The sequence below is a fragment of the Pyxicephalus adspersus genome, chromosome 3 (genome assembly GCF_032062135.1).
Source record: "Pyxicephalus adspersus chromosome 3, UCB_Pads_2.0, whole genome shotgun sequence".
NCBI classification, from domain to species: Eukaryota; Metazoa; Chordata; class Amphibia; order Anura; family Pyxicephalidae; genus Pyxicephalus; species Pyxicephalus adspersus.
The window spans coordinates 29,690,915-29,716,270 of record NC_092860.1 but is presented as its reverse complement, the minus strand read 5'-3'; the positions used below and the strand labels follow the sequence as shown (position 1 = coordinate 29,716,270).

Here is a 25,356-nt window from a genome sequence, read left to right as displayed (position 1 = left end):
TTCTTAAGCCCCTTCTTCACTACTGTCTGTGTTTAAGAAAAAATATTTTTCTAAACCTATTTATGAACAACCAGTAATTACTTAAGATTGTTTACATGGTAATTCCGTGATCAGCACTAAGCACCCTTTATAATTGTCAAGCATGATTAAATTCAGCAAAAAATGCTTAGCTATAATACATTATAATATTGCTCAGTGTGAATAATGTGAAGCAATAAACAAAGTTTATTTCAGAAAACATTTAATTAAACAAAAAAATACCAGAAAATAGTGTATTAGGTTTTATTCAGACATTGTAATGAAGTATTGACTTCATTAAAAGTAACCAAAGGTCTTTGTTTTTATAAAAACATTCATAATGGCCTCTATGGAAAGCTTACAATATTATGCAAGGTTCACTGCTCACTAAATGTTTTCATCATAAAATAAATAAATCAGTTGTGTAATGGATGCGGCAACAGCCATCATCTTAAACTTTAATGAATATTGGAAGGGGTGAAAAGCAGCACAACAAGTTTTAGGTTCAAAGACCTGCAAGAGGCCAATTTACACATGGCTAAAAATACTGAGCAGGCTTATCATATGTATCTGCTTATTATAAAAAGGAGAAACTGAACCAAAATGACTACTCTGTATAACTCTATATTTACAGGGACTCCTCTTATCATTTATGTTAACCATAGAAGGGGGGAACCTTTAAATATTAGAGAAGGGTATACAAAAAATCATCTGTTCCCATGATCTGAACTCTTATTGATTTTGTTAAGAGGTCACTAAATGACAGCAACCATCCTGACAGAGTGCATAAAATGGGAACAAAACATACAACCTAATCATCTTACAAACGCATTTTAATTGTATATACACACACTTCAAAATGGTTCCTTATAAATTCTAGATCAACAGTCTCTGAGATTTGTAAAATGGAAAGAATGCTTTGAATAGAGGCTGAACATGGACAATCATGCTAAAAGAGCAAGTTATGAGGACAGAATACTGTCTTGAGAAAAAGAACTTAGACTTATAAACTTACAGATATTCATCAGGCGTCAAGTTACTGTGCATCTGCTATTTCAAATAACATTTACAACTTGACTAGACCCTATCACAGTGTAGTAAAAAGAATAGACAGTCACAACCTTGGTAACTGAGTGTAATTACAAATCCTATATACACCATCAAAATCAATTTACATATTGACAGTTACAAAACCAAAAATTAAAAATGCTGTTGGTACTAAAAAGACTTTACTGTAGGAAAACAAATATTTACATTTTATACAACTGACCTTCAACAAAAATATTTAAAAAAAAAACACAACATTTTTTTCTTCGAAGTACAGAACCTTGTATCTCAATCATCTGGTAAATCACGGTGTTGAGAATATCTGTAGTCTCGCTATGAGTCACATTAAATGTAAGACAAAAACCAGAAGATTTAAAAAAAAAAAAAGTTTTCAGCAGACACATTAAGACGTTTTATGTTCATTATACGTTGGCTTCAGCTTGTTCCAGGCAGTCAGATCCACACGTACAGGGGGTGAAGCAAGTCCATATTGCATTTTCCTTATATACACACACACAGGTAAAAAGTTTCATATTCCAGATAAAGTCTGCTTGTTTCTTCCTACCACTAATGCAAAAGTAGATTTTGGCCCAGATCATTTGTACAATCTAGTCTTTCAGTAGATCACTTCATAGACTGTAGCCTTCTTGTCTCCTGATCCAGTGACAATGTATTTATCATCTGCAGAGATGTCACAGCTCAGCACAGATGACGATTCTTTGGACTGTAGAGAGATGGAACAGATTAATCCACACATCCTATATTCCGGGGGGTACACAGGGTAGATTTCATAAAATATAACTGTATTGACCCTTACCTGGAATATACTGGCTCCGTATGGTGTTCTCCAGGCATTAAGAAGGTTGTCTTTCCCTGTACTTACAAACCATTTACCTAAGGAGAAAAAGTTAAATTAGGTTAAACTTTTTATACAAAAAGCTACATTTTTATTTGATGACACAGACATTTTATATATTTACACATACACTACATATAATAAAAAAGAAAAAGATACAGTGATCATTATGCATTTGTACAATCACAAAGATTAGGTAATCCCAATAATCAGTTTTTGCCAAATAAAGTAGTTCAAACTTTTTAATATATACTGAATAGTATTACTGGAAAGGCACCATAATGGCTTCTTGCCAAACCTAGAGGACTGTGGGTATATGATATTTAATATAGGTTCTGCATATGATCACATTGCTTACACTATCTATAGAATCTAGTATATTTTCACTTCACAGCTAAATCCCCTGTACTATAAAAAAAATAATTTATTTTCGTACATGTCCACAAACCCAAAACAGACCAAATTAGATCAACAATGAATGCTTCTGCCACTATAAGTCTTTATTTTTTGTACTTACCACAATATGCAAACTTCAGTGACAACACACAGCTCTCATGCAGATGCAGCTGATATTTATCTGGTTTATTTACATGCAGGACTTCCACATTACTGCTTTCCATTCCTACTGAAAGCCATTCCCCAGTTGGACAGTATCCAAGGGAGAAGATCTAAATATAAAACAAAACACAAAAAACTTGTTTAAAATATCAAAGGCAAAACACATCAGAAAAAAACCCTGTGGTACTAGCATGAAAAACCACATTCTTTATGCATACCAATAGTATGGACAAGGGAACCATCTATGAGCACAGAGCAGCACAACAGATGACTTTGGGGAACTTGCTTTGGGAAGATAGACTATGACTAGACTGGAAATTTTCTGCCAAGACCAGCTTGGACAAAAGGATAAGTGCAAACACAAGAATAGAGCCAAAGATTATCAGCTTCCTACTTGTATATGCTTACAGTATATAACTGACAAAGTGTCTGCTAAAAGAAGATGGGTGGAGATCTTTGTGGAAAAGGTTTTTGTCACTCCTGTGTAAATGTGTATCTACATTGCAGAGATACAAATAACCAAATTCAACACAATTATGTATTTGGTACATTATTTTCTTGTGCATAAGCATTCAATGGGAGAGGAACTGACAGCACTGTAAGCCAATTTAGCTTTACTTTACTACACACTGCTTTAAACAACCAGTTAATTGGACTAGAGTACAAAGTTGACCTAATCATTAAGTTGCGGTTCCTGCTCTGTTCAAATACAGTTTTGCATTGCTTTGACTGTAGTAAAAGTAAAATGGAAGATAAGTATGGTCTGAAATAAGTATCTGGTTTAAACCAGACCTATACATTTTTGGAAGGGTAGGACGTTACAAATTACACAGTGGAAGGGCATATGTGAAGGTCAATATGCAGTTGTCCTAGCATTTCATTTTGAGTAACTTTTAGCCAGAAAAACCGGTAACTCATCAATCTATACAGGACTATCGATTTATGTTCTTTTCAACTCTAATACAGCTTCCATTTCTACAATAATTTGGCTCTTAAGATAAGTCCAACAGATGTGTACAAAAAGATTTTTAGCTGGTTGTAAAGGTTTTGTTCAACTACATTAAATCAGTTAAGCTAATGTGTGTCATCAGCGTCATTTAAAAAGTAAAATACACTTAATAATGTTTCTAATTGGGGGGGGGGGGGGGGGGTAGTTAACCTCACATCTGTGCAGTGTAATAAGTCTACCTAATAGTCCATTAAACCAGCATCCTATCAGGTAGACCCTTACAAAACCCAACAGTGTGTAAAGTAGCTCGCATACAGGCTGTGAAAGTCTGCCCCACAATTAAATGAGTGGGCAGATCATAACTACGTGTCTAATGGGTCTATAGACTGACAGCACAAAACTGAAATAAAATCTGTTTTAGATACCAAATAATTTACAAAAAGTGTTTTTGAGAAAATTAATTGAACAGTCCCCCAGAAAGAGAAATAAAATCACAGCATTTACCTGTGATGTGAAGTCATGTTGTTGTAGCTGTCGTCCTTCACGCAGGTCCCAGGATCGCACCGTGTTGTCCAAACCTCCCGTCCAAAGCTTGGTACCATCATTTGAAATGTCAATACAGCTGGCTCCATCTGTGTGGCCCTGGAATTGCCTGATAAGACAAACAAGATTGAATAATGATTTCCTGCCAGTACTCAAGGTAAACACTGCTGCGTTGTTAGCTTTGGACTTTCCCTACATGTGTCATCTCTTGTAAATCTAGTGAAATGGAACAACACTTCTCTCTTTCTTGCAGATGTAAAATACACCCACAAGTTTCAAATAGCAGGTATGGCTCTGCTTAATTCAAATGACTAGCAATCATCTGAAAAAAAAGCTTTTGCTACCAAACCTACAACAATATACCTCACAAACAGTCTTGAGTTGAGAAGTAAAAAAGTAATAGCAGGCCAATTAACCACATTACTGATAATTATGTGTCAATCAAATGCCTTAATAACCTAAAAATTGACAGCTAACATGTAAAAACTGCTTTACTTCACAAAGTATCAGCATAGTTTCTGAAATGAGGTGACAATATCAAACATGACATGTTTTATTTCAACTCTGCAGGAGTACCAATGCATTTGCCTAATCTAAGTGACTTCTGAAAAAATTCTTGTCAGAGAAAATCCTAAAAATACCACCAACTTATTATAAAAGGATAGTTATCACACTTGGCATCCTCCTACATATGAAAAACAATGTACCAATTGATCCTGTAGTTGCATGATGAAGTAAATCCGAATTGAAGAATTTGCTACTGTTGTATCCGATAAATAAATACGTGCATAAGCATATGAGTGCAAATGTTTATTCGCAGTTACATGACATGTAGAAAATCATAACATTTTAAATGGATAAAAACCATTGCAGGAAGAAAAAAAAAATTAAAATGAATAAAAACTATTGCCAGAAGAACACTAGCTGTGCTTGCTTAAAATTACATCTGAAGGTTGAGAGGAGAATTATCGGAGTCCCAAATCTGTCATGTGCCTGCCAAACTGCCTGTAAAGCCTCATGGATTTATTCCAGTCAGAATAGTTTGCTGGCCTTCCATAAAGGCAGGGTTGCCAACCTAATAGGATTCAAAAGATGTGAGCTACATACAACCTAGCTCTAAGAGCAATTAAATAAAAATCCGTGCTAAGCCTTGTTTAACCCTTTTGGCATTTGCTGCTAGTATTAGGATATTCCAACTGCCAGGGTCATGGAACATAAAATACTAAAGGTCAGTTCCCAAGAATATGGTGTCAGCATTCCTATCCTATAAAATGATATTGCTTCATGCAAGACTGTCCAAATAGATCTGTCAAATTTTAAAGATTAATTTGGCTTCTAGTCTACCCCACCAACAACGACAATTGCTGAACTCCTCATGAAAACAAATAATTGAAATATGTAATACAACAAATATGCATCATATATTACATGTAAACATGCCATCAAGCAATGCCAAAATTGGGACTGGCTGTAAAACCTAAAAATACTACTTTTGCCTGGAAGCCAGTGATTGCAATCACTGGGTGACATTTGTATGATAATTCAGCCCACAGAACCAGTAACCTTTGTGAGTGAAGGTGACAGGTTCAATTTCAGAACTTAATGGACATCTCATTTTCTCAGTAAAAAAGTAAAGTGGAAGAAAGGATGTAATTCCTATAAATCAACAACCGTTAAGTCCCATTCTAGTGCCCCTGTCAACAACTTCAATACATAATACAATTGCTTAAATTACCTTTTGCGCACATGTATCTGATTTAAAATAAAATTTCTATCAGACATTTAGGCAGTAAAAAAATTAAAAACCAAGAGATGCAGTGAGACAGTACAAAAGAATAAGTTTAGCACAATGTGAGCTTCTACTGTGATCTAAAAAACGTTTTCTGAATAACAAACGGTCAAAAGAGATGTTCGTACATACAGGTCTATTATACTGCAAAACCTGGCACACAGCATTTGTTCCCATGCGTAAATATGGTGATAAAAAATGCATAAGTTCTTCATTTTTTTATTTTTTTTGCAGTGTTTGCTGCATTACAGATTCTTTGCCAAGAAAGAAAACATCTATTAATATTCAAAATACTGTCACATACCTTACAAGGGTCTGATTGTGTAAGTCCCACACTGCAATGTTGCCATCACTACAGCAGGAGAAGCAGACCTTGGAGTCAGGGCTGATAGCCAGAGCATAGCAGGCAGGAGCAGATGATGTCAGCTCTGCTTTTATACGTGGGGTGGGAGCTGCCAGGTCCCATATGGATAACGTGCTGGCTTCCCCTCCGACAATCAGAGTGCATCCATCAGGGAGTAATTTACATGATCTTATATAGTTATCTCTGTTCTAGAAAGACAAGACAACATCCTTTTATCACTCTTGGTACAATATAACTTGTTTTATTAGGCATTATAATATCACAATACTTTTTTTATAATGTTAAACTATGTTGAAGAACCCATAGTTTGAGAGAAAACAAGATCTTAAATTGAAAACACAATAAATACAAAAAAATACATTTAAATTTTTGGAATCTGGCCTATCCAAGGCTTTCACCCAAAAAACTGTTTATTGGACAATTTCCAAAGTCCAAGGCTGAATCCAAGTTATGGACTCAAAAGGAAAAAAAAACCCACTATGAATTATAATATAGTACCTATGCAACAATTATTAGTGAGCTTCTTTAATATGGGGGAAAACATGACAATCTTTCCTTTATTTATAATTCTGCTGTCATTATTAATAATACAATAGTATTTGCACAGGTACGGTTCTTCAAATTAATAACAAAAGCAGTCTGTATGTGAATGACTATGGAAGCCCGGGTAAACATACATCATAGCAACGCCATGTCCTTAGATTATTTTTCATAACCGTCAACCAACAATTTTTCAACCACCTACTTGGCAAACAAAGTAGAGTAAACACACACCTGAGATGACGGTGTGCTGTATGAGAATGATTTCTTGTGAAAGTAGTGCTTAGGAAACTGCACTGTTTTAAGTTCTAGTAATGGGCAGATTGAATGTATTAAATGCATGATTTTACATTAAACAGTTTATGTAAAAACCTTATAAACATCCTAATAAATAATACTAAATTCTAAACATATACGGGTCGGTTTGCACAAAAATGGTATTTCAATAATAGGCAGGATTAATGAATAAGGAGTCAACATGGGCTTTTTATTGGACAGTGACTCCATCTCTAGCTCTGATCCCAGCCTGATTATTGTTCCAGGGACTTAAGTCAACTCTGGGTCTTTCCATTTTCTTTAACATTTTCTATAACATAGAATAAATATCCAACAGGGATAGTAAGACCGTTCATAAAGTGTGCAACAGATGTGTAAACTTTGAAAGAATGGGTATCTCAAGAGATGTAAAAATGGCTTCCCTGTGTTTAGACTAAAACAATGCTACTCATAAAAGCAAATCTGTTTCTTGAGCTGTATTTGAAGTCTAAAGACAACAAAAACTAAAGAATAGAAAGCCATTTCCTTGTAGAGTCTCCAAGGACAAATTACCCTGAAACACAAGTTTCTGTACACTTACCAAGCAGTCCAGCTGAGAAACAGGGCTTTTGTTGCCAGGTTGGCTAATGTCCCAGACCTTCACACATCCCTTCCCACCAGTGTAAACGTGTCTTGTGGGGTTGCTGATGGTTACTGCACAAACTACTTCCCCATGATTTAGTGTGTTTATCTGGCGCGCGTGCCGAGGGATTCCTTGGCCAATCAGAGCATCAGGAGGGAATGGGACAGGCTGCATCTGGCCATCTGCAGTAACATGGAATGAGTAAGCCCTAGAAAGAATGGAGAGGGGAAAGAAATTAGCAAATGGCGCTGCAATTAACACCTACACAATTTTCTGTAGTAAACATACTTTTATAAAGGGTCCAAATTATTCAATGGCTTTTAGGCCATAATAATTCCATGATGGCAGTTAGCAAAAATAAACACAAAACAAAAATACCACAGACTTTATATTAACTTCACAAAAAAAACACGCATTCAGATTGATTTACTATTGTTTCTGATTTGGCTTGAAGTACAGAAAACAATTAGAAGTAAAAACCTATAAATGCAGGAGAATTTTCTCTTCTGCTACATACTACTCTGTCACCTAAACAATTTCAGTCAGAACATCTGTGCTTCCACTTATTGTAAACTATACTTCAATCTGTGACACTGCAAGCACTCTCTACAGGGAAAATGATTTATAATATTTATACTTCAGCAAACGATCAGTGCAAAAACAGTGTGGTTCCGGATGGAGTGATGTATGTGACTAGATTTATTTTCAAATATCATTTCAGAGCTACTTCAACAATAAGCAGCACATCCTGTACCTAAAATACAGAATTATCAATTAAATTGTACAGTGAGAAGAGAACAATGTAAAATCTGTGGAAGCACTTTAAGCACCCATGATTACATTACAACCTTTTTTGACCTAATTGCTGTCACACACTAATGCATGTAATGTTTAGGAGGTAAAGCTGTATTTTTTTATTTAATCTGAGTACTGTAACTTTTGGTAACAGTAGATAATAGTGATGATGTTCTCTTTATGGATGTTATGCAGGCAAATGAGACCCTTTTATTCAGAGTGCATTATACCCATTGCATTTAACATACATTTAAATATCTGAAAATGGTCTATATATAAAGACACAAAAAAGAAATCACTGAATGTATAACGTGCACATAACTTCAGCCCACCCTTAAAACCATTGCGCCATGGTTTTAACTTACTTTCATTGCCAACTTAATTTTTCACCTGTGACATGACTATACTAGGCCAATGTTCAATAGAAATGTACAGGAGGTAGGAGGAGGCAATGCAGGTTACAGTATTATTATAATTGCAAGAAGGTTGCAGAAGGTTTGTTCTGTCTGAATTTCCCAGGATTTAATCACGAAAGGAGGGTTTGGGAGACTATGCATTTATCATCTGTGTTCAGTATCAACACTAAGCTGTGATTTCAAACCTAACACTGGAACTCTTACAGAATGGGAACACACAAGCTCAACATCAGCAATGTTGCTACTGCTTTACATTTGTGGCTCTATAAGAGCAAGCAATCATTGATTTACTCTTTATTATTTATATATTTTTTTATTGAATCCCCTCTGATAGGTTCGTGCCAATACAGTATTTTTTTGGTGGTTCTGTGGGTGTTTAAATTGCATATAGGCGGATAAATTGCATATAGGAGGATGAACAGCTGCCATGAATAACACCATATAATACTATTTTATCAAGATATAAGCTTGGCTTTTACATTCCTGGCCAAGTACACTTGCTAGATGATTGTTACTCAAGACGAATAATTGTGATCGTCTTGGGTGAAAATCAGTGTTCAGCTTTCCCATCCTCCCCCAATTCATTCTGGCAGGTTGAGCGTGGGTGCAACATTGCACTTTTCCTATGGAGGACAGAGCAGCAGGGTACCACTGCCCCCTCCATGTAGCAGAAAAAGCAATATATGTACAGCACCTGTTTATTCTGTTACTGGAAATGATTAGGAAAAATCATTTTCAGAGACAGAAATCTTACTTGTGCACATAGCTTAGGTAACATTCTATAAATACCACAATCAATATATTTATTAATGTTAGAAAAAAAACAAACATAGCATACGCTGTAAGTGTTAATAATTACTTACGGCTTTCCTCCAGGGATTGAAGCCAAGTTTGGTGTCATTCCTGGTACTCTCATATGAGGAGGTGGATCAAAACCAACCTATTGAAATTTAAACCCAAGTTTAGTGAATGTAGTTAAAGTTAAGTAAAAGAAATTAGACCACACGCATAACTAGTGAAATTAATAACAATTTAACTCACCATTGGAGATCGTCCGTAGGCCACAACAGCAGCTGCAGCAGCAGCCGCACTCATCTGTGGGGACATATTGTGCAAACTAGCATATGCAGCTCCAGGACTGGTAAGTTCACCATTCATACCCGCATGTGGAACCATTCCAAAGGGTGAACCATAAGGCCCCGGAACGGCCAGTGGAGTCCTTAAACCCGCAGCAGCTATAAGTGAAAGAAAAACTTTAGGAACTTATAGCATAGGGAGGAAAACGTTACATCACATTGCACCAACACAACTGTAGTGAGGAAGCATTTAAGGGCCTTTAATTTGGCCAAGTTAAAGAAATTTAGCATAGAATAGGAATCCCCAAACATGTAAAACAGCTACCCAAGGTTTAGTGCCACAGCAGAGCTCAGCTGTACTTCTAGTGCTGTCCTTTGTACTTCCCTTTTCTCTTTGATCAATCACACAAGGATCCGCAATGTCAGGGAGAGAAAATGCATCAGTGAATAAGAGCCAGAGCTCTCACTGAGCACTGGAAGTTCAGCCGATTTGTATCCTGAATAAGCACCAAAGAGTGGAGGACTCAACATATGTACACGATGACGATGGGGGATCATCACAAAAGGCAACTTTTCATGCTGAAGCTATTTTCCACTTTAATATGTTGAGCTGCCATTATTTTTTAATGTTGCATGATGGCTAAACAAAGTGGGGTCATTAATGATTATTTTTCTATCAGAGTCTGTTAACTGAAAGCATTCAAAATCCTTCACTTGCTTTAAACACATGGATTTTTCAATATATCTGGTGTGTTGGAGCACTTAGTAATGGAATTCCACCCTTCTATTACTTATATTACATGGCCTGATCTTTGTTTACAATTTATTTGCCCAAGCCAAAACCAGAAGATAAAGGTTGAGAGATCTGGAATTAATCTTTCCAGGCCAGACTACTGAATTTTAATAGTCTCTTCACAAAGGAAAATGGATTTCTTCAAGGATTTACATGAAAGGACTTGCCTGTAAAAGTAAATATTGTTGCGTTCATTTGCTGTATGCATATAGCAAATATTAACCAACTGGAACTGGGAATTATGGGTTTGAAAAGGAGCATTACACTGACAATAAGTAGATGGATATCGCCTGCCTGCCTAGTTCTGAAAATTGGGAGTATTTGGAATTAAAATAAAGCCAAGAGTAAACAGTCTGACTGAAAGTGGTGCAGCTGCTGAAAATTGAGTGCAAACATCTGTTATTCATCAGGCCTCTTGGATAAGAGGGAACGAGAGAAAAACATATTTAAGATTCATGGGGTATTATGTACATAACATATGTAATGTAAACACAGTACAGAAGAAAAAGGGAATTCTTACCGGCTTGGTTAACTAGAGGGTCCATGGAGGGAGGCTTCCCAAGTACTGGGCGCAGACCTGATGTAGCACTTGTGCCGGGAGTTGGTACATCACTACGAGGAGTTGGCGTGTTTGATTTCAGAACAGGCGTGCTGGCTTTTTCATGCTAGTATCATTAAACAAATTAAATGAGTATTATTTTTAATCCAGGCCATATTACACAATTTATCACAACAGCAGCTGGGATACTGGGCATCTACTACCCACTCCTTCAGCCAATTTTCATAAATCCACACAATGTTGACAGAATTAACTTGTGAGAAAGAAATGTTGACCTTTAATTCTTCTGCCAAAATGAAAACTCAGATCTGTAGAAAGAGTTACACAGTTTTCTAGTTGCATCGGCATAGAGATGGTTTCATACTAAATTCTATGTCTGCCTATAATTTCCTCAATGTGGTCTTTTCACTGAACTTGACAAATTAAGGACTATCTGGCTCAAAATCATACTCTACACGCAGTGCCCCTACAATTGGCTGACTAAGCTTCGTGGAAAATTAAGTTCTCATGAAACTGCCATCACTTAAATAGGCGACCAGGCCAAACAAGCTCCATGTTTAGTGTGGCTCATTTTTCCATAGTAATTTATTCATTTCATTTGCACATCATTACAAGAACACGGACACAAAAATGCAACTAAAATAGCACAATGTATGTTCCTAATTAAAGCTTTTTTCAAAAGGTCCCACAAGCCAATAAGAGAGAGAGGCATCTCTGACAGTAAAGCTACGTACACACGGCAGATTTTTATCGCCCGATAATCGGCATTGGCCAATTATTGGGCGAAAATCTGCCGTGTGTACAGTCGGTGTCGTCCATCGTCCGGACGACCGACCTGCCGGATCCACGGACGATGGACGACAGCCGATCGTAATGAAAGGGAAGGGGAGAGCACGCAGCAGGGTGCCGCTCCGTCGCTCTCCCCCTCCCCTCTCCATAGAGCATGAACGGTGCTATATGTACAGCATCGTTCATGCATCTTGCAGCCCCTTGTCGTTGGAAAGGATCGTGAAAGATCCTTTCCAACGACAAAAGTTGCAAGTGTGTACGCAGCTTAATGCTTTGCTTCAACCAAAGCTGCTCTTCAACGTTTCACCTCTTTACCACTAGATGTCCCAAATGTTTCAGGTAAAATGGTGCCCAGGGGTATGAAACAACACATGTCTGCTATCAGGGTACTGGCACAGAACGTGTGCCATGGACCCAGCATGCAAAAAGTGATATTATTTTCTAATATTTACTTTAGAGGAAACATTTCATAGTTACAAAAAATGTAATCTATCCACCTCATAGAAAGCAATGTCCCACTGAACATTATTACTGTGTTACCTACCAGACTCATTTCTTTAGATTTCAATGATGTTGAGCTGCCTGATGACGCAGTTGAGGCTGGGCTACTAGAAGCATCCTTCTTCATTAACCGACTCTTATCAATACCATTCTCTCGTGGCGAGTGAGCTGGGCTTGGTCTTGGAGAAGATGGATCCTATGAATGTGCAAACAAAAATATGGTTGATATCAATTCGAAGTATTCTGCTTAGTTTCACTATTTGTGAAAACTGATCAGCAGCCCAATTGAAAACTAGGTACCACAACAATCCTGTGACTACCACTTCCTTTCCTGTGGTGGCTATGTTCACTCCCATTCTATCCGTAAAGGTAACTATGGCTGCTACAAACTACAGGCTTCTCCTACTTTTGCTCATCTCTCTATTAGCGATAAGGAAATTGGTAGTTAATAGAAGATGCAGGACATTGTTTGTATTTTTAGTTCATAGGAAGATGCAAGTACATAAAATAGCTGTTAATTTACATAAAATGCAAACAAATTACGCAAATACAGCTAAAAAAAACTGGTATGCTGCAATGCATGATATTTTGTTCTTGTGTTTAGTGATCCTTTAAAAAAAAAAAAAAAAACATGTCACTTGTCTCTACTTATGACAATTCTAGTTGCCTGGAAAACCAGAAGAGGATAAAACCACTTGTTACTTTGCCAATCAATTGGACTTTACTGATCCGTTAGGTGCCACAGAGGCTACAACTTAGAGCTGGCATTTTTCTCCCAGCAGGACACATAGTAGATAATGCACTGAGAAGTAAATGGTTTTCCAAACACTAGCTGTATTACACCAGCATAAAAGGAAACAGTAGTGCCATCAAATCTCTATAGAAGTAGTTAAACATTGGCAATACAAATGGTGCAAAGCCAAATTATCCTCAACAATCAAACAGTGGTCTGGCCCATTGTCTTAGTGTTGTCTGAATGATAATGGTCTTAACCATTGGGTTTGGCAAACATTCACAAATGTAAAATCAGCAGATTATAGCTAAAGGGCACTAAGAATAAGCATTAGTTCTTTAACTGCTTTAAGAAAGCTACCTGGAGCTAAAGTGCTTTCTAAATGTTTACATGGTAAAGCTGAGATTTGCACACTAGGCCTTAAAACAGTACCATAAAGAAAACTATGAAATAATTCTTACCTCGTTTGACACATCAACAACTAGGTTGTCATCACTTTTGTCCCCATCGCTGTCCTGTAATAGGAGAATTTTTATTCAATATATGGATTTAAACTAAAAGAATACAAAAATGTTTTTATTGCAGTATAATTCATTAGGTAAAATAAAAGGCTTACGATTACATCAATTCTGAGAAACCAATACAGCAACATTTTCATGAATTGAAAAGAGTGGGGAAATTGATAAACTTTCCACAAATAACAAAGCATCTTGAAGATATTTCAAAGGTTCTAGAAATCTGACCCCTGCTGCTGTAGTATGCATTGTAATCTGCATCAGGGTTTGTGAAATGATTCCACTTCAAACCGGAAAACCAAGACTGTTAACAGTGTCTGGCTTTCACAAAGACAAACAGGAAATAACTATGCTTTGTGAGACAGGGTTATCAAAGGGCTAGAGTACATCTCTTAAGTATGCTGCCAGCTTTTTTTTTTTTTTTTTTTTTTTTTTTTTTTTTTTTTTTTACACTTCTCATTTTTCTATCGAAGGAACAAACGCATTAAGTGTTGTTCACAGTTAGAATATTTCAAAGACAGAGGAAATCCATTTAAACTAATCCGGTCACCAAAGTTCCAAATAAATGGCACCTGAAAAGATCAGGGGTTCCTCTTGTCCACTTGTGCCCTGTAGTGGCCTGGAGGTCAGGAGAACTGCTAAGAGCGGCTAAGGTAAACGGGATAATAACTGTTTCCCAGTGCACGGCTTTGAGATTTCTTCAAAAGTGGAGCAGCATTCAAAAATAATGGCATCAGGGTAGGCAATTTCATTTACATTCTCTTTTCAAAGTACCACTTATTTAATAACTTTTCTACACTATAAAAATACATGGACATTTTTGTACCTCTGCTGCATACCCTTACTGTTGTAAGATGGCAGTACAAAAGTACTGGGTATCTGCTAGCATTGCAGCTCTTTTTATGAAAATGTTAGCAGCCTGGCTGTTGATGTGCTGACGTATATGGCTGCAATACCTACTCAGTAAGTCAGGAGTTGCTAGTTCCCTTTAACATGCCTTACTTTATACTTCTCCGGCATGAGAAATTTTGTTAGAAAATATTCAGCAACAGCAACCTCCTACATTTTTGATAGACCTTTCCTTCAAGATCACCAAAACCTAAAAACTATTACTACAAGGTGCCTCCCAGGAACTAAGGGGCGGCAAGATGCTTTTCACCTGAATCACAATGCAGTAACTCTGGGACTCACCACAATGTTCCACTTGACACAAACGACTGATCTAAATGGGGCGACATTTTTTTTTCTACCCACAGAAAAGAAATGTCCAGCTTCTACTGACACAAAGATCTGTTAACAGCTTAGCTGACCTTTGTGAGACCTAAAAGAAAGATCATCTAACCTGTAAATGATCATCTCAGCCCAATTATCAAACTGCTTATAAATCCCAAAATGATCAGACTTCCTACGGCCAAACATTTACGTACATCTTAAATATATTTCTGTTATCAAGAATTCTGCTATCCTGCCTAACCGTTTCCTTATGCAGCCATTACGTGGGTTGGAAGCTTTGGCCAAGAACTACTTTTATAGGTGATTACCATTGGACAATGAGTAGGCTTTAGGGTCTAAAATGTGGTCGTACTGCATAAAGAGAGCAATGACAAACAGTAGTAAAATAAAACAAAACACAAAAGGTATTTATATACAATTTACCAGAACAGCAAATATTCAATGCTATGTCAAATGATATTCTCTAATAAGGTATATTTGGATAGCATAGACAAAGCATAGACATAGCATAGACAAAGTTCAAGAATCTTAAACAGAAAGGCTGTTTACTTACATAATGGCTAGAATCCTTATCATCCACTTTCCTCTTTTTAAGGTCATTAGCATATTCTGGGCCATTCCTTCGTTTATCTGTGCCTCGCAGGCTGTCAGAAACCAACAGAGAGTTGCTCTGTAAAAACAAAGAAAAAAAAAAAAAAGTAAGCACATTAAAACATTTTCAAACAGCATTTCCGTGGTAAACCAGCAGCTTTAAGATGTCATAATAAGATAGGTGTGCAATCACTTTATGAGTATTCATGAATAATGTGATAATACTTTATATTTAAGACATTGACATAGTAGTAGGTGCATAGATGCATAGTAAAAATTTATTTGGGGTTGTGCAGACAGTGTTCAAGTGAACTGTTTAAAACTACAAGGGCAACAAACTTTAAGGATTCAAGAGTATGGACAAAATTTTCTTTTTGTCACGCCACAGCAGTGAAACTGTGCAACTGGAAAATTCGGAAAAATCCAAACGTGAAGGGGAGCCCTCTACACTATTGCCACAAGAGCGGATGACTTCTTTTTTCAAGCCAGAAATATACACTGAGCCATTAGGGGAATGAGATCTGTTTTCATTCATTGGTGGACTTGACCCATAAAGGTTTATTGAGAACATGAAAAATCAATATTTACCAAAACATTTTTATAACATTACATCAATAAAATATATTTCAAGTCTATCAGCCAATCATTAAGCTCTGCACTTGCCACTTCCTGCAATCTCACCACGATGAAGCAAAAATTCTGTAGAAGTGGAGGCACTCAGGAGGACCTCCAACATGTTTTGGCCTAGCAAAGCCCACAGAATAAATTCAGCCACTGCCACATAGCTGCAGGTGCTTTGAGACTACTGTGTACATCGACTAAACCATCTCCTTTAGACGTAAAACAAACATAGTACTGCATATCATGTGGACACTACTCCTCAGCTAACACACTGCTGCATATATGGGCACACTTGCTATCTTTTATCGGAGCACAAATATAGAATCTACTACCAGTTTTTAAAACCTAAACCTATACCAGTTTTTATAACCTAATCATTTAGTAATCAAGTAGTATGAGGACATCTGGCCTGCACAAAAAAGATATTCAGCATTATTACCAAGTTTCCTGAACAAACCCCTGAACAAACCCCTGAACAAACCCCTGAACAAACCCCTGAACAAACCCCTGAACAAACCCCTGAACAAACCCCTGAACAAACCCCTGAACAAACAAAACGCGCCGAGTGGGAAAGGACACTATTGCTGTCTGAACAGGACCTAAACTACTTGTACCGTACGCTTACCTGTTACCTAGCTTAGTTTTCCCTATGTTAGCACTGGGACTAGCATAGGTAATCTGTCTAGTTTTAGAATATTTTTCCGATTGAAATAAAGTTTGTTTTATGAAAAACACTCCATGCCCTGAAAAAGCCTGTCTTTTCTCTATCTCTAAAAAACTCACTTTCTCATTATGACCCCCAGGCTGGGCACACGGGAAACTATTCCTGCTCAAAGTTATTGGGTTACCACTTTTGTTACCACTTTTGGTGCAAACAACCATCTCCCCATAGGTTAAACCAATCAATCTCAACCAGGTTTTAGTGGAACGCTGAATTTCTACCTGAGGTTGCTAGGGGTTCTTTTGGCTGATTGACATGCCATGGCAGTCCCATAGTTCTGTGGCCAATACCACTTGGCTGAGTTGGTAGCATGACATCAAAGTTATGTAATGGGGCACATTCTTTCCACTGTTCTTCAAAGTAAGGATCTTCAACTTCTGTGGAAAACTCCATGTTGCTTTTCTTCCTCCTCCCACTTTGGAGGAGCCTGGGATGGCACAAGTGGGACAGCTCCGTGCCATACAACTGGGACACCCCTTGGTTCTACTTGGACACTTTCAAGTTCATCAAGGAGAACGAGCTGCAAAGCGTCAGGTCTGACCTGTGGAAGCCAAAGACGATCTACAAGCAAATCTGTGGGAAGGACTCTATGGAACCTGTTCCGGGTAGGAACACAGCTACCTGCGAGGAGAGCTGGACTAACATCAGATCCAAGAGACTTACCAACAGGCACAGGGACTTGGCCTGGATGGCAGTTCGAGGAGGACTACCTCTGAGGACTTTCATGAACGCCAGGAACTTATGTAGGTATATACACTGCCCTTTCTGCATCATCGAAGAGGAGACAGCTTTACATGTGTTCTGGCAGTGCCCCTACACCCAAGCCATGTTGAAGACACTGGAACAGGAACTGAGCCAATTTGTCCCGAGAACGTCCATCACATACTGCACTATGCTATATTGTCTGTTCCACGGAAGAAGAATTCGATGGAGCTTGGAGGATTTTGAACTATGCTAAGGACACTATCTGGTGTGCCAGGAAAAGCCTTATACTCTGGAGGGAGAGGATGTCCATCCAGGACTGCCGCAGACTGTCCTCAGTTTGCTCAGAGACTATCAACTCATGGATTTTCCGGAAGAGGACATCTGAGAAGGCCCCCCTTTCCCCCCAAGCTCTCTTTGTAATCAGTTATACAAACTCTAATAAAGCTTTGGCCCTGTGAGTACCCCCCCCCCCCCCCCACCCCCCCCCCCCCCCCCCCCCCCCCCCCCCCCCCCCCCCCACAGCCCAGGGCGCGGCGCAACACCTATGGGTTTCCTGTGAGCTGAAAATTGTATTCCTCAGAAATACAAAAAAAAGTCTGGTCTGAATGCTATAGAAATTCACCCCTTGGAGATATTTAACCAAATGAAAATGCTAAACTTTTTACTTTATTGTTGGATTCCTTTGTTCAGCAGGCTCATTCTTTGCTTACTAATGAAAGGTCCTTATAAAAAAAAGTGGTGAAGCGTGTGAAATTATTGCTTGTATTAAGATGCATGTTTCCAAAGATCTCAACACAATATTTACCTTTTAAAGAATTGGAAAGTAGAAAAATTCACATAATTTGGCTTTTAGAACAAAAAGTATAGGATGTCTGCTAGGAGGTTAGTTTTGTAGATGTAGTAACAAAAAGGAAATAGATGCATGGAAGTTGGGGGGGGAACTTGACGCTAAATTTAAAATTTGGATTACAACATAGCAAATCTATAGTTGTTTGTGGTCAGTCTTAAGTACAAACAAATTGTCGCGTATTTTTTTTTTTTTTTTTAAATGTGTACAAACACTATAATATCTTCAGGAAAAATAACAATAAAAAGCCATTATAGCAACATACACAATTAACTGTCAGCTTTAAAGTGCATTGCCACCTGGTACCAATTTACATCACCTTACTAGGTTAGTGAGCCCATTCTGAATGGTTTAATGATAGATGTACTCATTACACAGTGAAAGAGTGAAAGAGAACAGCAATAGACCTCTTAACCTGCACAATATGCACATAGTTTCATGCTCACTATCATTAGTAATGGGTCAAGATGGTTATAATTTAAAATATACTTTTAGATCTCTGCAGAGTTAAATAGAACAGACAGCCAGTCATTTCAGAAATTAGGTAGAGAGAGGAGCAAACACACTACTTAAGATTTCAATTATGTTAGGAATTCTCTTGGTTGCATTTATGCAATGTCAAAAATGCTTAGACTTAAAATTGCCACGTACACTTTAAAACTTGTCAAAAATTTTAAGATAAAATACATGAGGGCTAAGCTCAGATTTACGGCAAAACAAGCAGCTCCATAGGGAAGGTTACCTTACCAGACATCTGCACTGGTTTTTAACCAGTGCTTTCACATTTGACAGCAAAGTAACATCCTCAAACAGCTTACTGCCACACCAATTGATTATCTAATGGGCGGCCACCGAAGGGACACTACATGTAGCATCTTACCATACTGCAACCTCACACTAGTCTGAACATGGCCTAAATGTGGCCACAGACAGCCAGTTTGCTCAGTAAGACTGGCACACAAAAGTTGAGTCTCCTCAATAATGATGTGTACTAGCAGTACACAAATTTCTTTGAGCTTGGTTACAGATTTGCATAAACACTAAAAAAATTTTTTTGCACCACTAAAACAAGGTCAACGATTATTTTTTCCATAACTGTTGCCACATAAAAGTTCAAAAAAGAAGGGACTTTGGGTTAAATAAAATTTACATAGGTTAAAAAGTGACAGGACTGTGGGTAAAAGAAATGTTATAAAATATTCATGGTTTTCCCACACCTTCTGCACTGCAGGCATCTGTCTGGTCTGATCCCATGAAACACAGAATACCCAAAATACCCCTGGGAAAAGCATATGCCAGGACTGTGACAAAATAAAATGAACTCTAATTTGGTCCTTTTTAAACATATTTTTAAATGTGCTTTGTGGCTTGTGTTTTTAATGAATGAAAGTTTAAAAAAAGTGGGGGATTCCAAGTAATGTTAAGTAGTACTATCGCAGAACATCATTGTTACATTTCAAACAATAACTTAACATTTTTTTAAATCTAAAATGTGTTTTAAAACAATTGGAAAAGTTATATATCCTACATTATAAAAGGTTACAGTTGTATTGCGTGCAAAAAGTATTGCTGATTGATATGACTAGTTAGAAGAACAAAATTGATCTCCGATTGCCTTCTGTGCAATAGTCATTTGCATCTCTATGCTACTTAATCATTATGTCAAGCCAGTAAAGGGAGAGGTGGGTGTATATGACCCAATGACATTTGGGACAGTGCGAGCTGTTCTGCAATTCCCTGAAGGGCCAAAAATAAAAGTTTACACTTCAAAAGGGCTGCTATTTGCAGAGGACAAAGCTTGAAAGGGTTGAATAGGTTACATAAGCTTTTCTATCTACAATGCCCCAGGGACTTGTAGTTGGTGATCCACACTTTTGGGTGGGTGGGTGGGTGTGTGTGTGTACAACATGCATTTTGAGCCAAAACTTTTGATGTAATTTTGAGTGGAGCAGGAAAGGAAGAACACACCTGTCAGGTTTTACTACAATTCAGAGCTCAATTTTCTTTTAACACTGTCAGAAGCATAAAAGGGAGGGCACAGAGGTTAAAACCTTTCCATACTATGCAAAGGTAATAAAATATCTAGCTGGAAATCACTTACATGTGCAAAATAAAAAAAGATGTTGCTAAAAGAAAATAGTTTTTTACCTGTGTAACTATATTTTACTGCCACTGGAATGCAGCTAATATCATAGCAACCTGTCCATGTGTAGTTTATGCTGTGTTTAAAAAAAAAAAAGCAGTACCCACTAATTTATTCTCTTTGCAGTATGCTAGAGGAAAAAAAAGCCTGAACAGCATTTTAAAGTACAGTGATCTGCATTGTACCATTTAAGTCAATTGAAACAAGCAAGTCACCAGATAAAGCCCAAAATGCAAGTGTTAAGGAGCCCCATTTGTTCATTCAATGTGAAAGCCAGGAATACACGAAACATGCCTTACCCCAATTAAAAGGTAGCAATTTATTTTGGACACCCTGTAATTCTTATAATTGTAGAATATTTTAAAACTGTTAGCATGAAATATGAACTACTTACTGTTCCCGGCTCTCTCTCTGCTCACGAAGAACCCAGAAATGCACAAATATATATCCGTTCAGACAAATGGGCAAGAGCAAAAAGAAAAATAAAAAGGAAAAAAAAATTAGAAGTCAAGTCTCTAAAGTTTTAAAATGTATTTTATTTTGCAGAATAAAAAATGTTCATATTTTAAATACAAGCAACATTGACATATTTACATTACATAATAGTGCAGAAAGGCTTATTACATAGAACCACTGTACAAAATGAAACAAATTAAAGTGCAAGTATACCATTTGTAAGCCCTTTTATTTAGATATATTAAAGTATGATCTTATTTGAATGGACAACCTAAATACTAACCTTTCAACTGTAGCACACAACACTGTATGCTAAAGTGAAATATATAAAATCCCTAGATGGTGGAGCTCTCTTTTTTTCTTAAGTCTGAGCTCCCAGATAAGGGTCCATGTTTTAAGTTAATATATTGTATTATACAATTAGAATATTACATGTTCTTGTTATATATAACACAAGAAAGTAGAAGCCACCTTTTACTACTGGGTCACATTAAAGATAGAATGTTATAAAAGTTACAGTGCTTCAAGGCTTACTAGGACACAAGGTCACATTTGATTCATTCATTTTATATGCAGCCATTGAAATTATAATGCATTAGTTTCCAGCTACAGATTTAGGTTCTTCTGTGGAAAACTGTTTCTCGGTATAGGTAAATTATCACTATTGTAACCATACATATGCAATTTAAGGGGACTGCATTAAGTAGTTTTTTTCCAATAAACTAGGACCTATTAAAATGGGTCTGACCACCCAAAACAGAAGTTTCTGTTCTCTTTAGTAGTGGCAAAACTAAACAATCTGTAATGTACTTTTATCCCTTAGGTCGTGTTTTTTTAAGATCTGTTATCAAGTTCCCAGGTCTAACCATCTGCTCTGGTCATTTATTGGCATTACAGAAAATACAGCAAAATAAGTATGAAGAGCAAAAACTCCGGGGCTCGCAGAACAAAGTAGATATTTACTGAGATGAGATCTTGTCACTGGAGGTTCCCAAACCAGTAAAACAAACCTTTAAATAGTGAAAACAATATCAGTATCAATTGCCTAAATATAAACACACTGTACAGCTTTGACAAGTATCAGAGCTATCAGCAAAATATATACATTTCAGATTTTGTGGTGGGTAAGGAGTAAATTGCAATTCAAAATTTCAAAGGGGTGACTTGTTCAAGGTAAGGCAAGATAATCTTTTAGTGAAGAGATTAGTACACACATATATGACGTGCAACTGAAAAAATTATATTTTTTATGGTTATATTACGACTGGCTGAATTAAGCATTTGATGCAAGCTATGAGAGTTAAGTAAAGCAGTAGTGCGGACATACAATAGCCTGCAGTGAGCAGACTCTATAAGCAGCCATAGTATAATACTTATATTGCTAATGCTCCTAAAGGACTTTCTGAATGTCAGCATTTGTATAAATTTATATGCATGCCCCAGCCCTTTGCACATGGGAATTATCAGGCAACAAGTACTACCCTAGAGAAGATTGTGTCTTTCAGATGTCATATACTACACTGACTATTAAGTTAGACGTGTCTCCTTGTTAAAACTGTATGCTCACTCTATAAATTAACCTTATTACAGTGCTACAGACTACAAAAAAAAAATAAAATAAAATCTGGGTTAAAAAAATTAGTAAAGATTGAAGGTTCCAACCAACAAAAGCATCTATACAATATGTTTGATGCTGCTCACATTTTGTTGCAACTGAACACCATATATTGGCTTTAATTTCTGCCTCCAAAGGTAATCAAGGCTTTCTATTTGAAGAGCTAGGGTCCACCAGTATATCCAATGGAGCCTAGCTACAAGCCCTAGCAAGGTAAAAATATTATTTTCCAGTCTTATCCCCCAGTTTGAGGAATAACAAAAGTAATTTCCAGATACTATTAGGAGCTTAAACTTTGGAGCTTTGTTGATTTGAAGCTTCATTAACCTGACAGCTTCTGTAGGATAATGTTTTGGTTTTCATAAAGCTTTTTAGAAGAACTATAAAGCACACCAAGCTAAAATGACAAACTTCTGTAAAATAGACTAAGAAAATAATGAAGAGAAAAGAAATGTGATAAAGAAAACCTGCAAGTTAAACATCTACTATGTACCAACTAAGCAAATGAGAGTGAATAAGTAAAACACGATGATGGAATTAAAGTCAAGACATCCTAGGTGGGCTTTCCGTGCCTCTCACCTCTGTGATGGTCAGTGTCATGATGTTTCTTGTCATCTTTCATGGCAAGATGAGACTGTCCGCCTAGAGCATTTGAAAGGGCAAGAAGGCCTGCACTGGTTCCCAGTGGTGGAATGCCTGGTGGCTGAAGTCCTGACGGATGTGGAGTAAGAGGCACCGGAGGTCCATGACTATGTGATAAATGTTGAGCTTGCAACTGTTGCTGCTGTGGTTAACGCAAAAGACCCAGAGATGAATTTCCAGAAAAGAAAAAAAAAAAAGAAAGAAAAACACCAATTTAGATCATATAGTTTATAATAAATTACATACATATATAAAACATCTATAAACCAAGAGGACAATGTAAAGCTACAAATTAAGGGACATTTGTGTACTGTACACAAAAGGATGCATTCCAATAAACAAAAACAACCTCTCTACTCTGCTTACAGATGTATATATGGTCTATAAAATTTGCTTTAGCGCAGTTTTAGACTTGCTTTGGGATCGAGCGATCCCATGTGTCTTCTGGCACCTTGCAAGCTTTTTGATTACCCGGTCTGCAGTGCTGGTTCTTAAATAACCAGGGTTTGCAGATTTGACAGCAGGTGACAGTGAGCAATACTGTATCACTCAGGGCTGCCATGTATTCTCTATGGGTCTGTATACTTGTAACATCTCCCCTGAGGCAACTGTTCACTGGCATGAGGAAGAAGTAACCACAAAGAAGACGTAAGAACACAGCCTTGGTGTGGTTTGCAAACTGTCCCATCAGAGCCAAATTAAGTAAACTCTGCAAAAAATGCAGACTGTTTTATCATTTTTTTCCCTGCTACATTTCTGAAAGTTACTTCACAATTTGTACTGTACTGTAACAGGCTGGCTTAAATCTTGAAATGCTCTGCCAACCCTCTTCACAAAGGCACCACCATATTGCTTGAATGCCTGGTTTTACTCACAGATGCTCCTGGTTGAGTGAAAAAAAGAAAGTAAACAGAGTAACCCATCTTTTATATAGTAAAAAGTCACTACCAGGAGTGCAAACTTATTTACAGTATAGTTACAGTAGTATCACAGTACCTTGATTTACTTATTACCTCTAAAAGAATATACCTATAGTCTCTACTACAGTATTATGATATAAACCTGCTGCAAGTGCTTTTCAAAGTGTTAGACTGGCAATAAAACAAATGCCTAATACCAGCTAACACCAGACTGGTTACATAGTTACCTCTAAAACGCAGTAGATTTATATAGAAACCAACAACTAACAACCCATTTACACATCTTTCTGTCTGCTGACTCTTACAGGAATACAGTATATAAATACCATTTGTTGCAAGTTTCTGTTATGACAATACATGCAACCTAGTTATTCATAGGCTTTTCAAGGATTAACTAGATACTCACACAAATAAACCCTCAAGAGGTTAACCTCATCCTTTTAAGCTTCACACACCACAATCCTAGATATAGCTGGCAACCACAGCCAAGGAGTGAAATAAACCAGCATCTTGCTAATCCTTTAGCCAAAGCGAGCCTGTTAGAAGGCAGACAACTCAATCCGCTGGTGCTGGCAGACTTTTGACTGAATGCTCATCCATCATGAAACATTATGTAAGTAAAGATCACAGGATGTGTAGAAAAGTGTTCCAGAAAACCTATGCAAACCATTTACTATGCATGTTACTAATCATGTGGCAGGGACACAAAAGCAACTTGTGTAGATCTATGCAAGGTGAGCACTTACAAAACACCAGTAATTTAGATCTAAATGAGAGCAGCCAGTTAACTACATAAACTGTCCTTAAACGTTCAACTTATCAGGACTTTAACGATTTTACCACGGTTCTGTAGTTCCACAGTTTATTTCGTCAACTACCTCTTATGCAGAAATATTTAGGGCACCCACAAACTGGAGAGAGAATTATGTCTGGCTTATTTGCATGATAAAACTCCTGATCTTTCACACTCATAATAGGTGTCTAAACCGTTAAATTACTATTTCTTTTCTCAGCGTGAATGGCGCTGCTCCTTAGGAGCATGCCCCCCCTCTATTGTTCTGCCTACTAAGTCAGTCTGCTCAACAATACTGACAGCTGCTATCAAACTGGGCAGTGCATACTT

The 25,356-nt window shown here is 37.3% G+C and overlaps 1 protein-coding gene across 4 annotated transcripts in view; it reads right to left on the bottom strand.

Moving 5' to 3' along the window:
• Positions 1 to 202: 202 nt before the first annotated feature.
• The window catches only part of LOC140325966 (transducin-like enhancer protein 1), a 41,973-nt gene continuing 16,819 nt past the window's right edge, over positions 203 to 25,356 (bottom strand). For 2 of the 4 annotated variants that reach the window (XM_072404105.1, XM_072404107.1), the window contains exons 7-20: positions 23,251 to 23,452; positions 20,995 to 21,011; positions 15,526 to 15,642; positions 13,686 to 13,739; positions 12,535 to 12,687; positions 11,163 to 11,307; positions 9,815 to 10,008; positions 9,637 to 9,713; positions 7,521 to 7,770; positions 6,065 to 6,312; positions 3,933 to 4,080; positions 2,439 to 2,589; positions 1,883 to 1,959; positions 203 to 1,789 (exon numbers count right to left, since the gene is read on the bottom strand). In XM_072404105.1, coding sequence (XP_072260206.1) covers positions 1,682 to 1,789; positions 1,883 to 1,959; positions 2,439 to 2,589; positions 3,933 to 4,080; positions 6,065 to 6,312; positions 7,521 to 7,770; positions 9,637 to 9,713; positions 9,815 to 10,008; positions 11,163 to 11,307; positions 12,535 to 12,687; positions 13,686 to 13,739; positions 15,526 to 15,642; positions 20,995 to 21,011; positions 23,251 to 23,452 — 1,941 coding nt within the window. In that variant the 3' untranslated portion in view covers positions 203 to 1,681. Of the gene's footprint in view, positions 1,790 to 1,882; positions 1,960 to 2,438; positions 2,590 to 3,932; positions 4,081 to 6,064; positions 6,313 to 7,520; positions 7,771 to 9,636; positions 9,714 to 9,814; positions 10,009 to 11,162; positions 11,308 to 12,534; positions 12,688 to 13,685; positions 13,740 to 15,525; positions 15,643 to 20,994; positions 21,012 to 23,250; positions 23,456 to 25,356 lie in introns of all 4 variants that reach the window. The other 2 variants (XM_072404104.1, XM_072404106.1) reach the window with 1 other exon arrangement.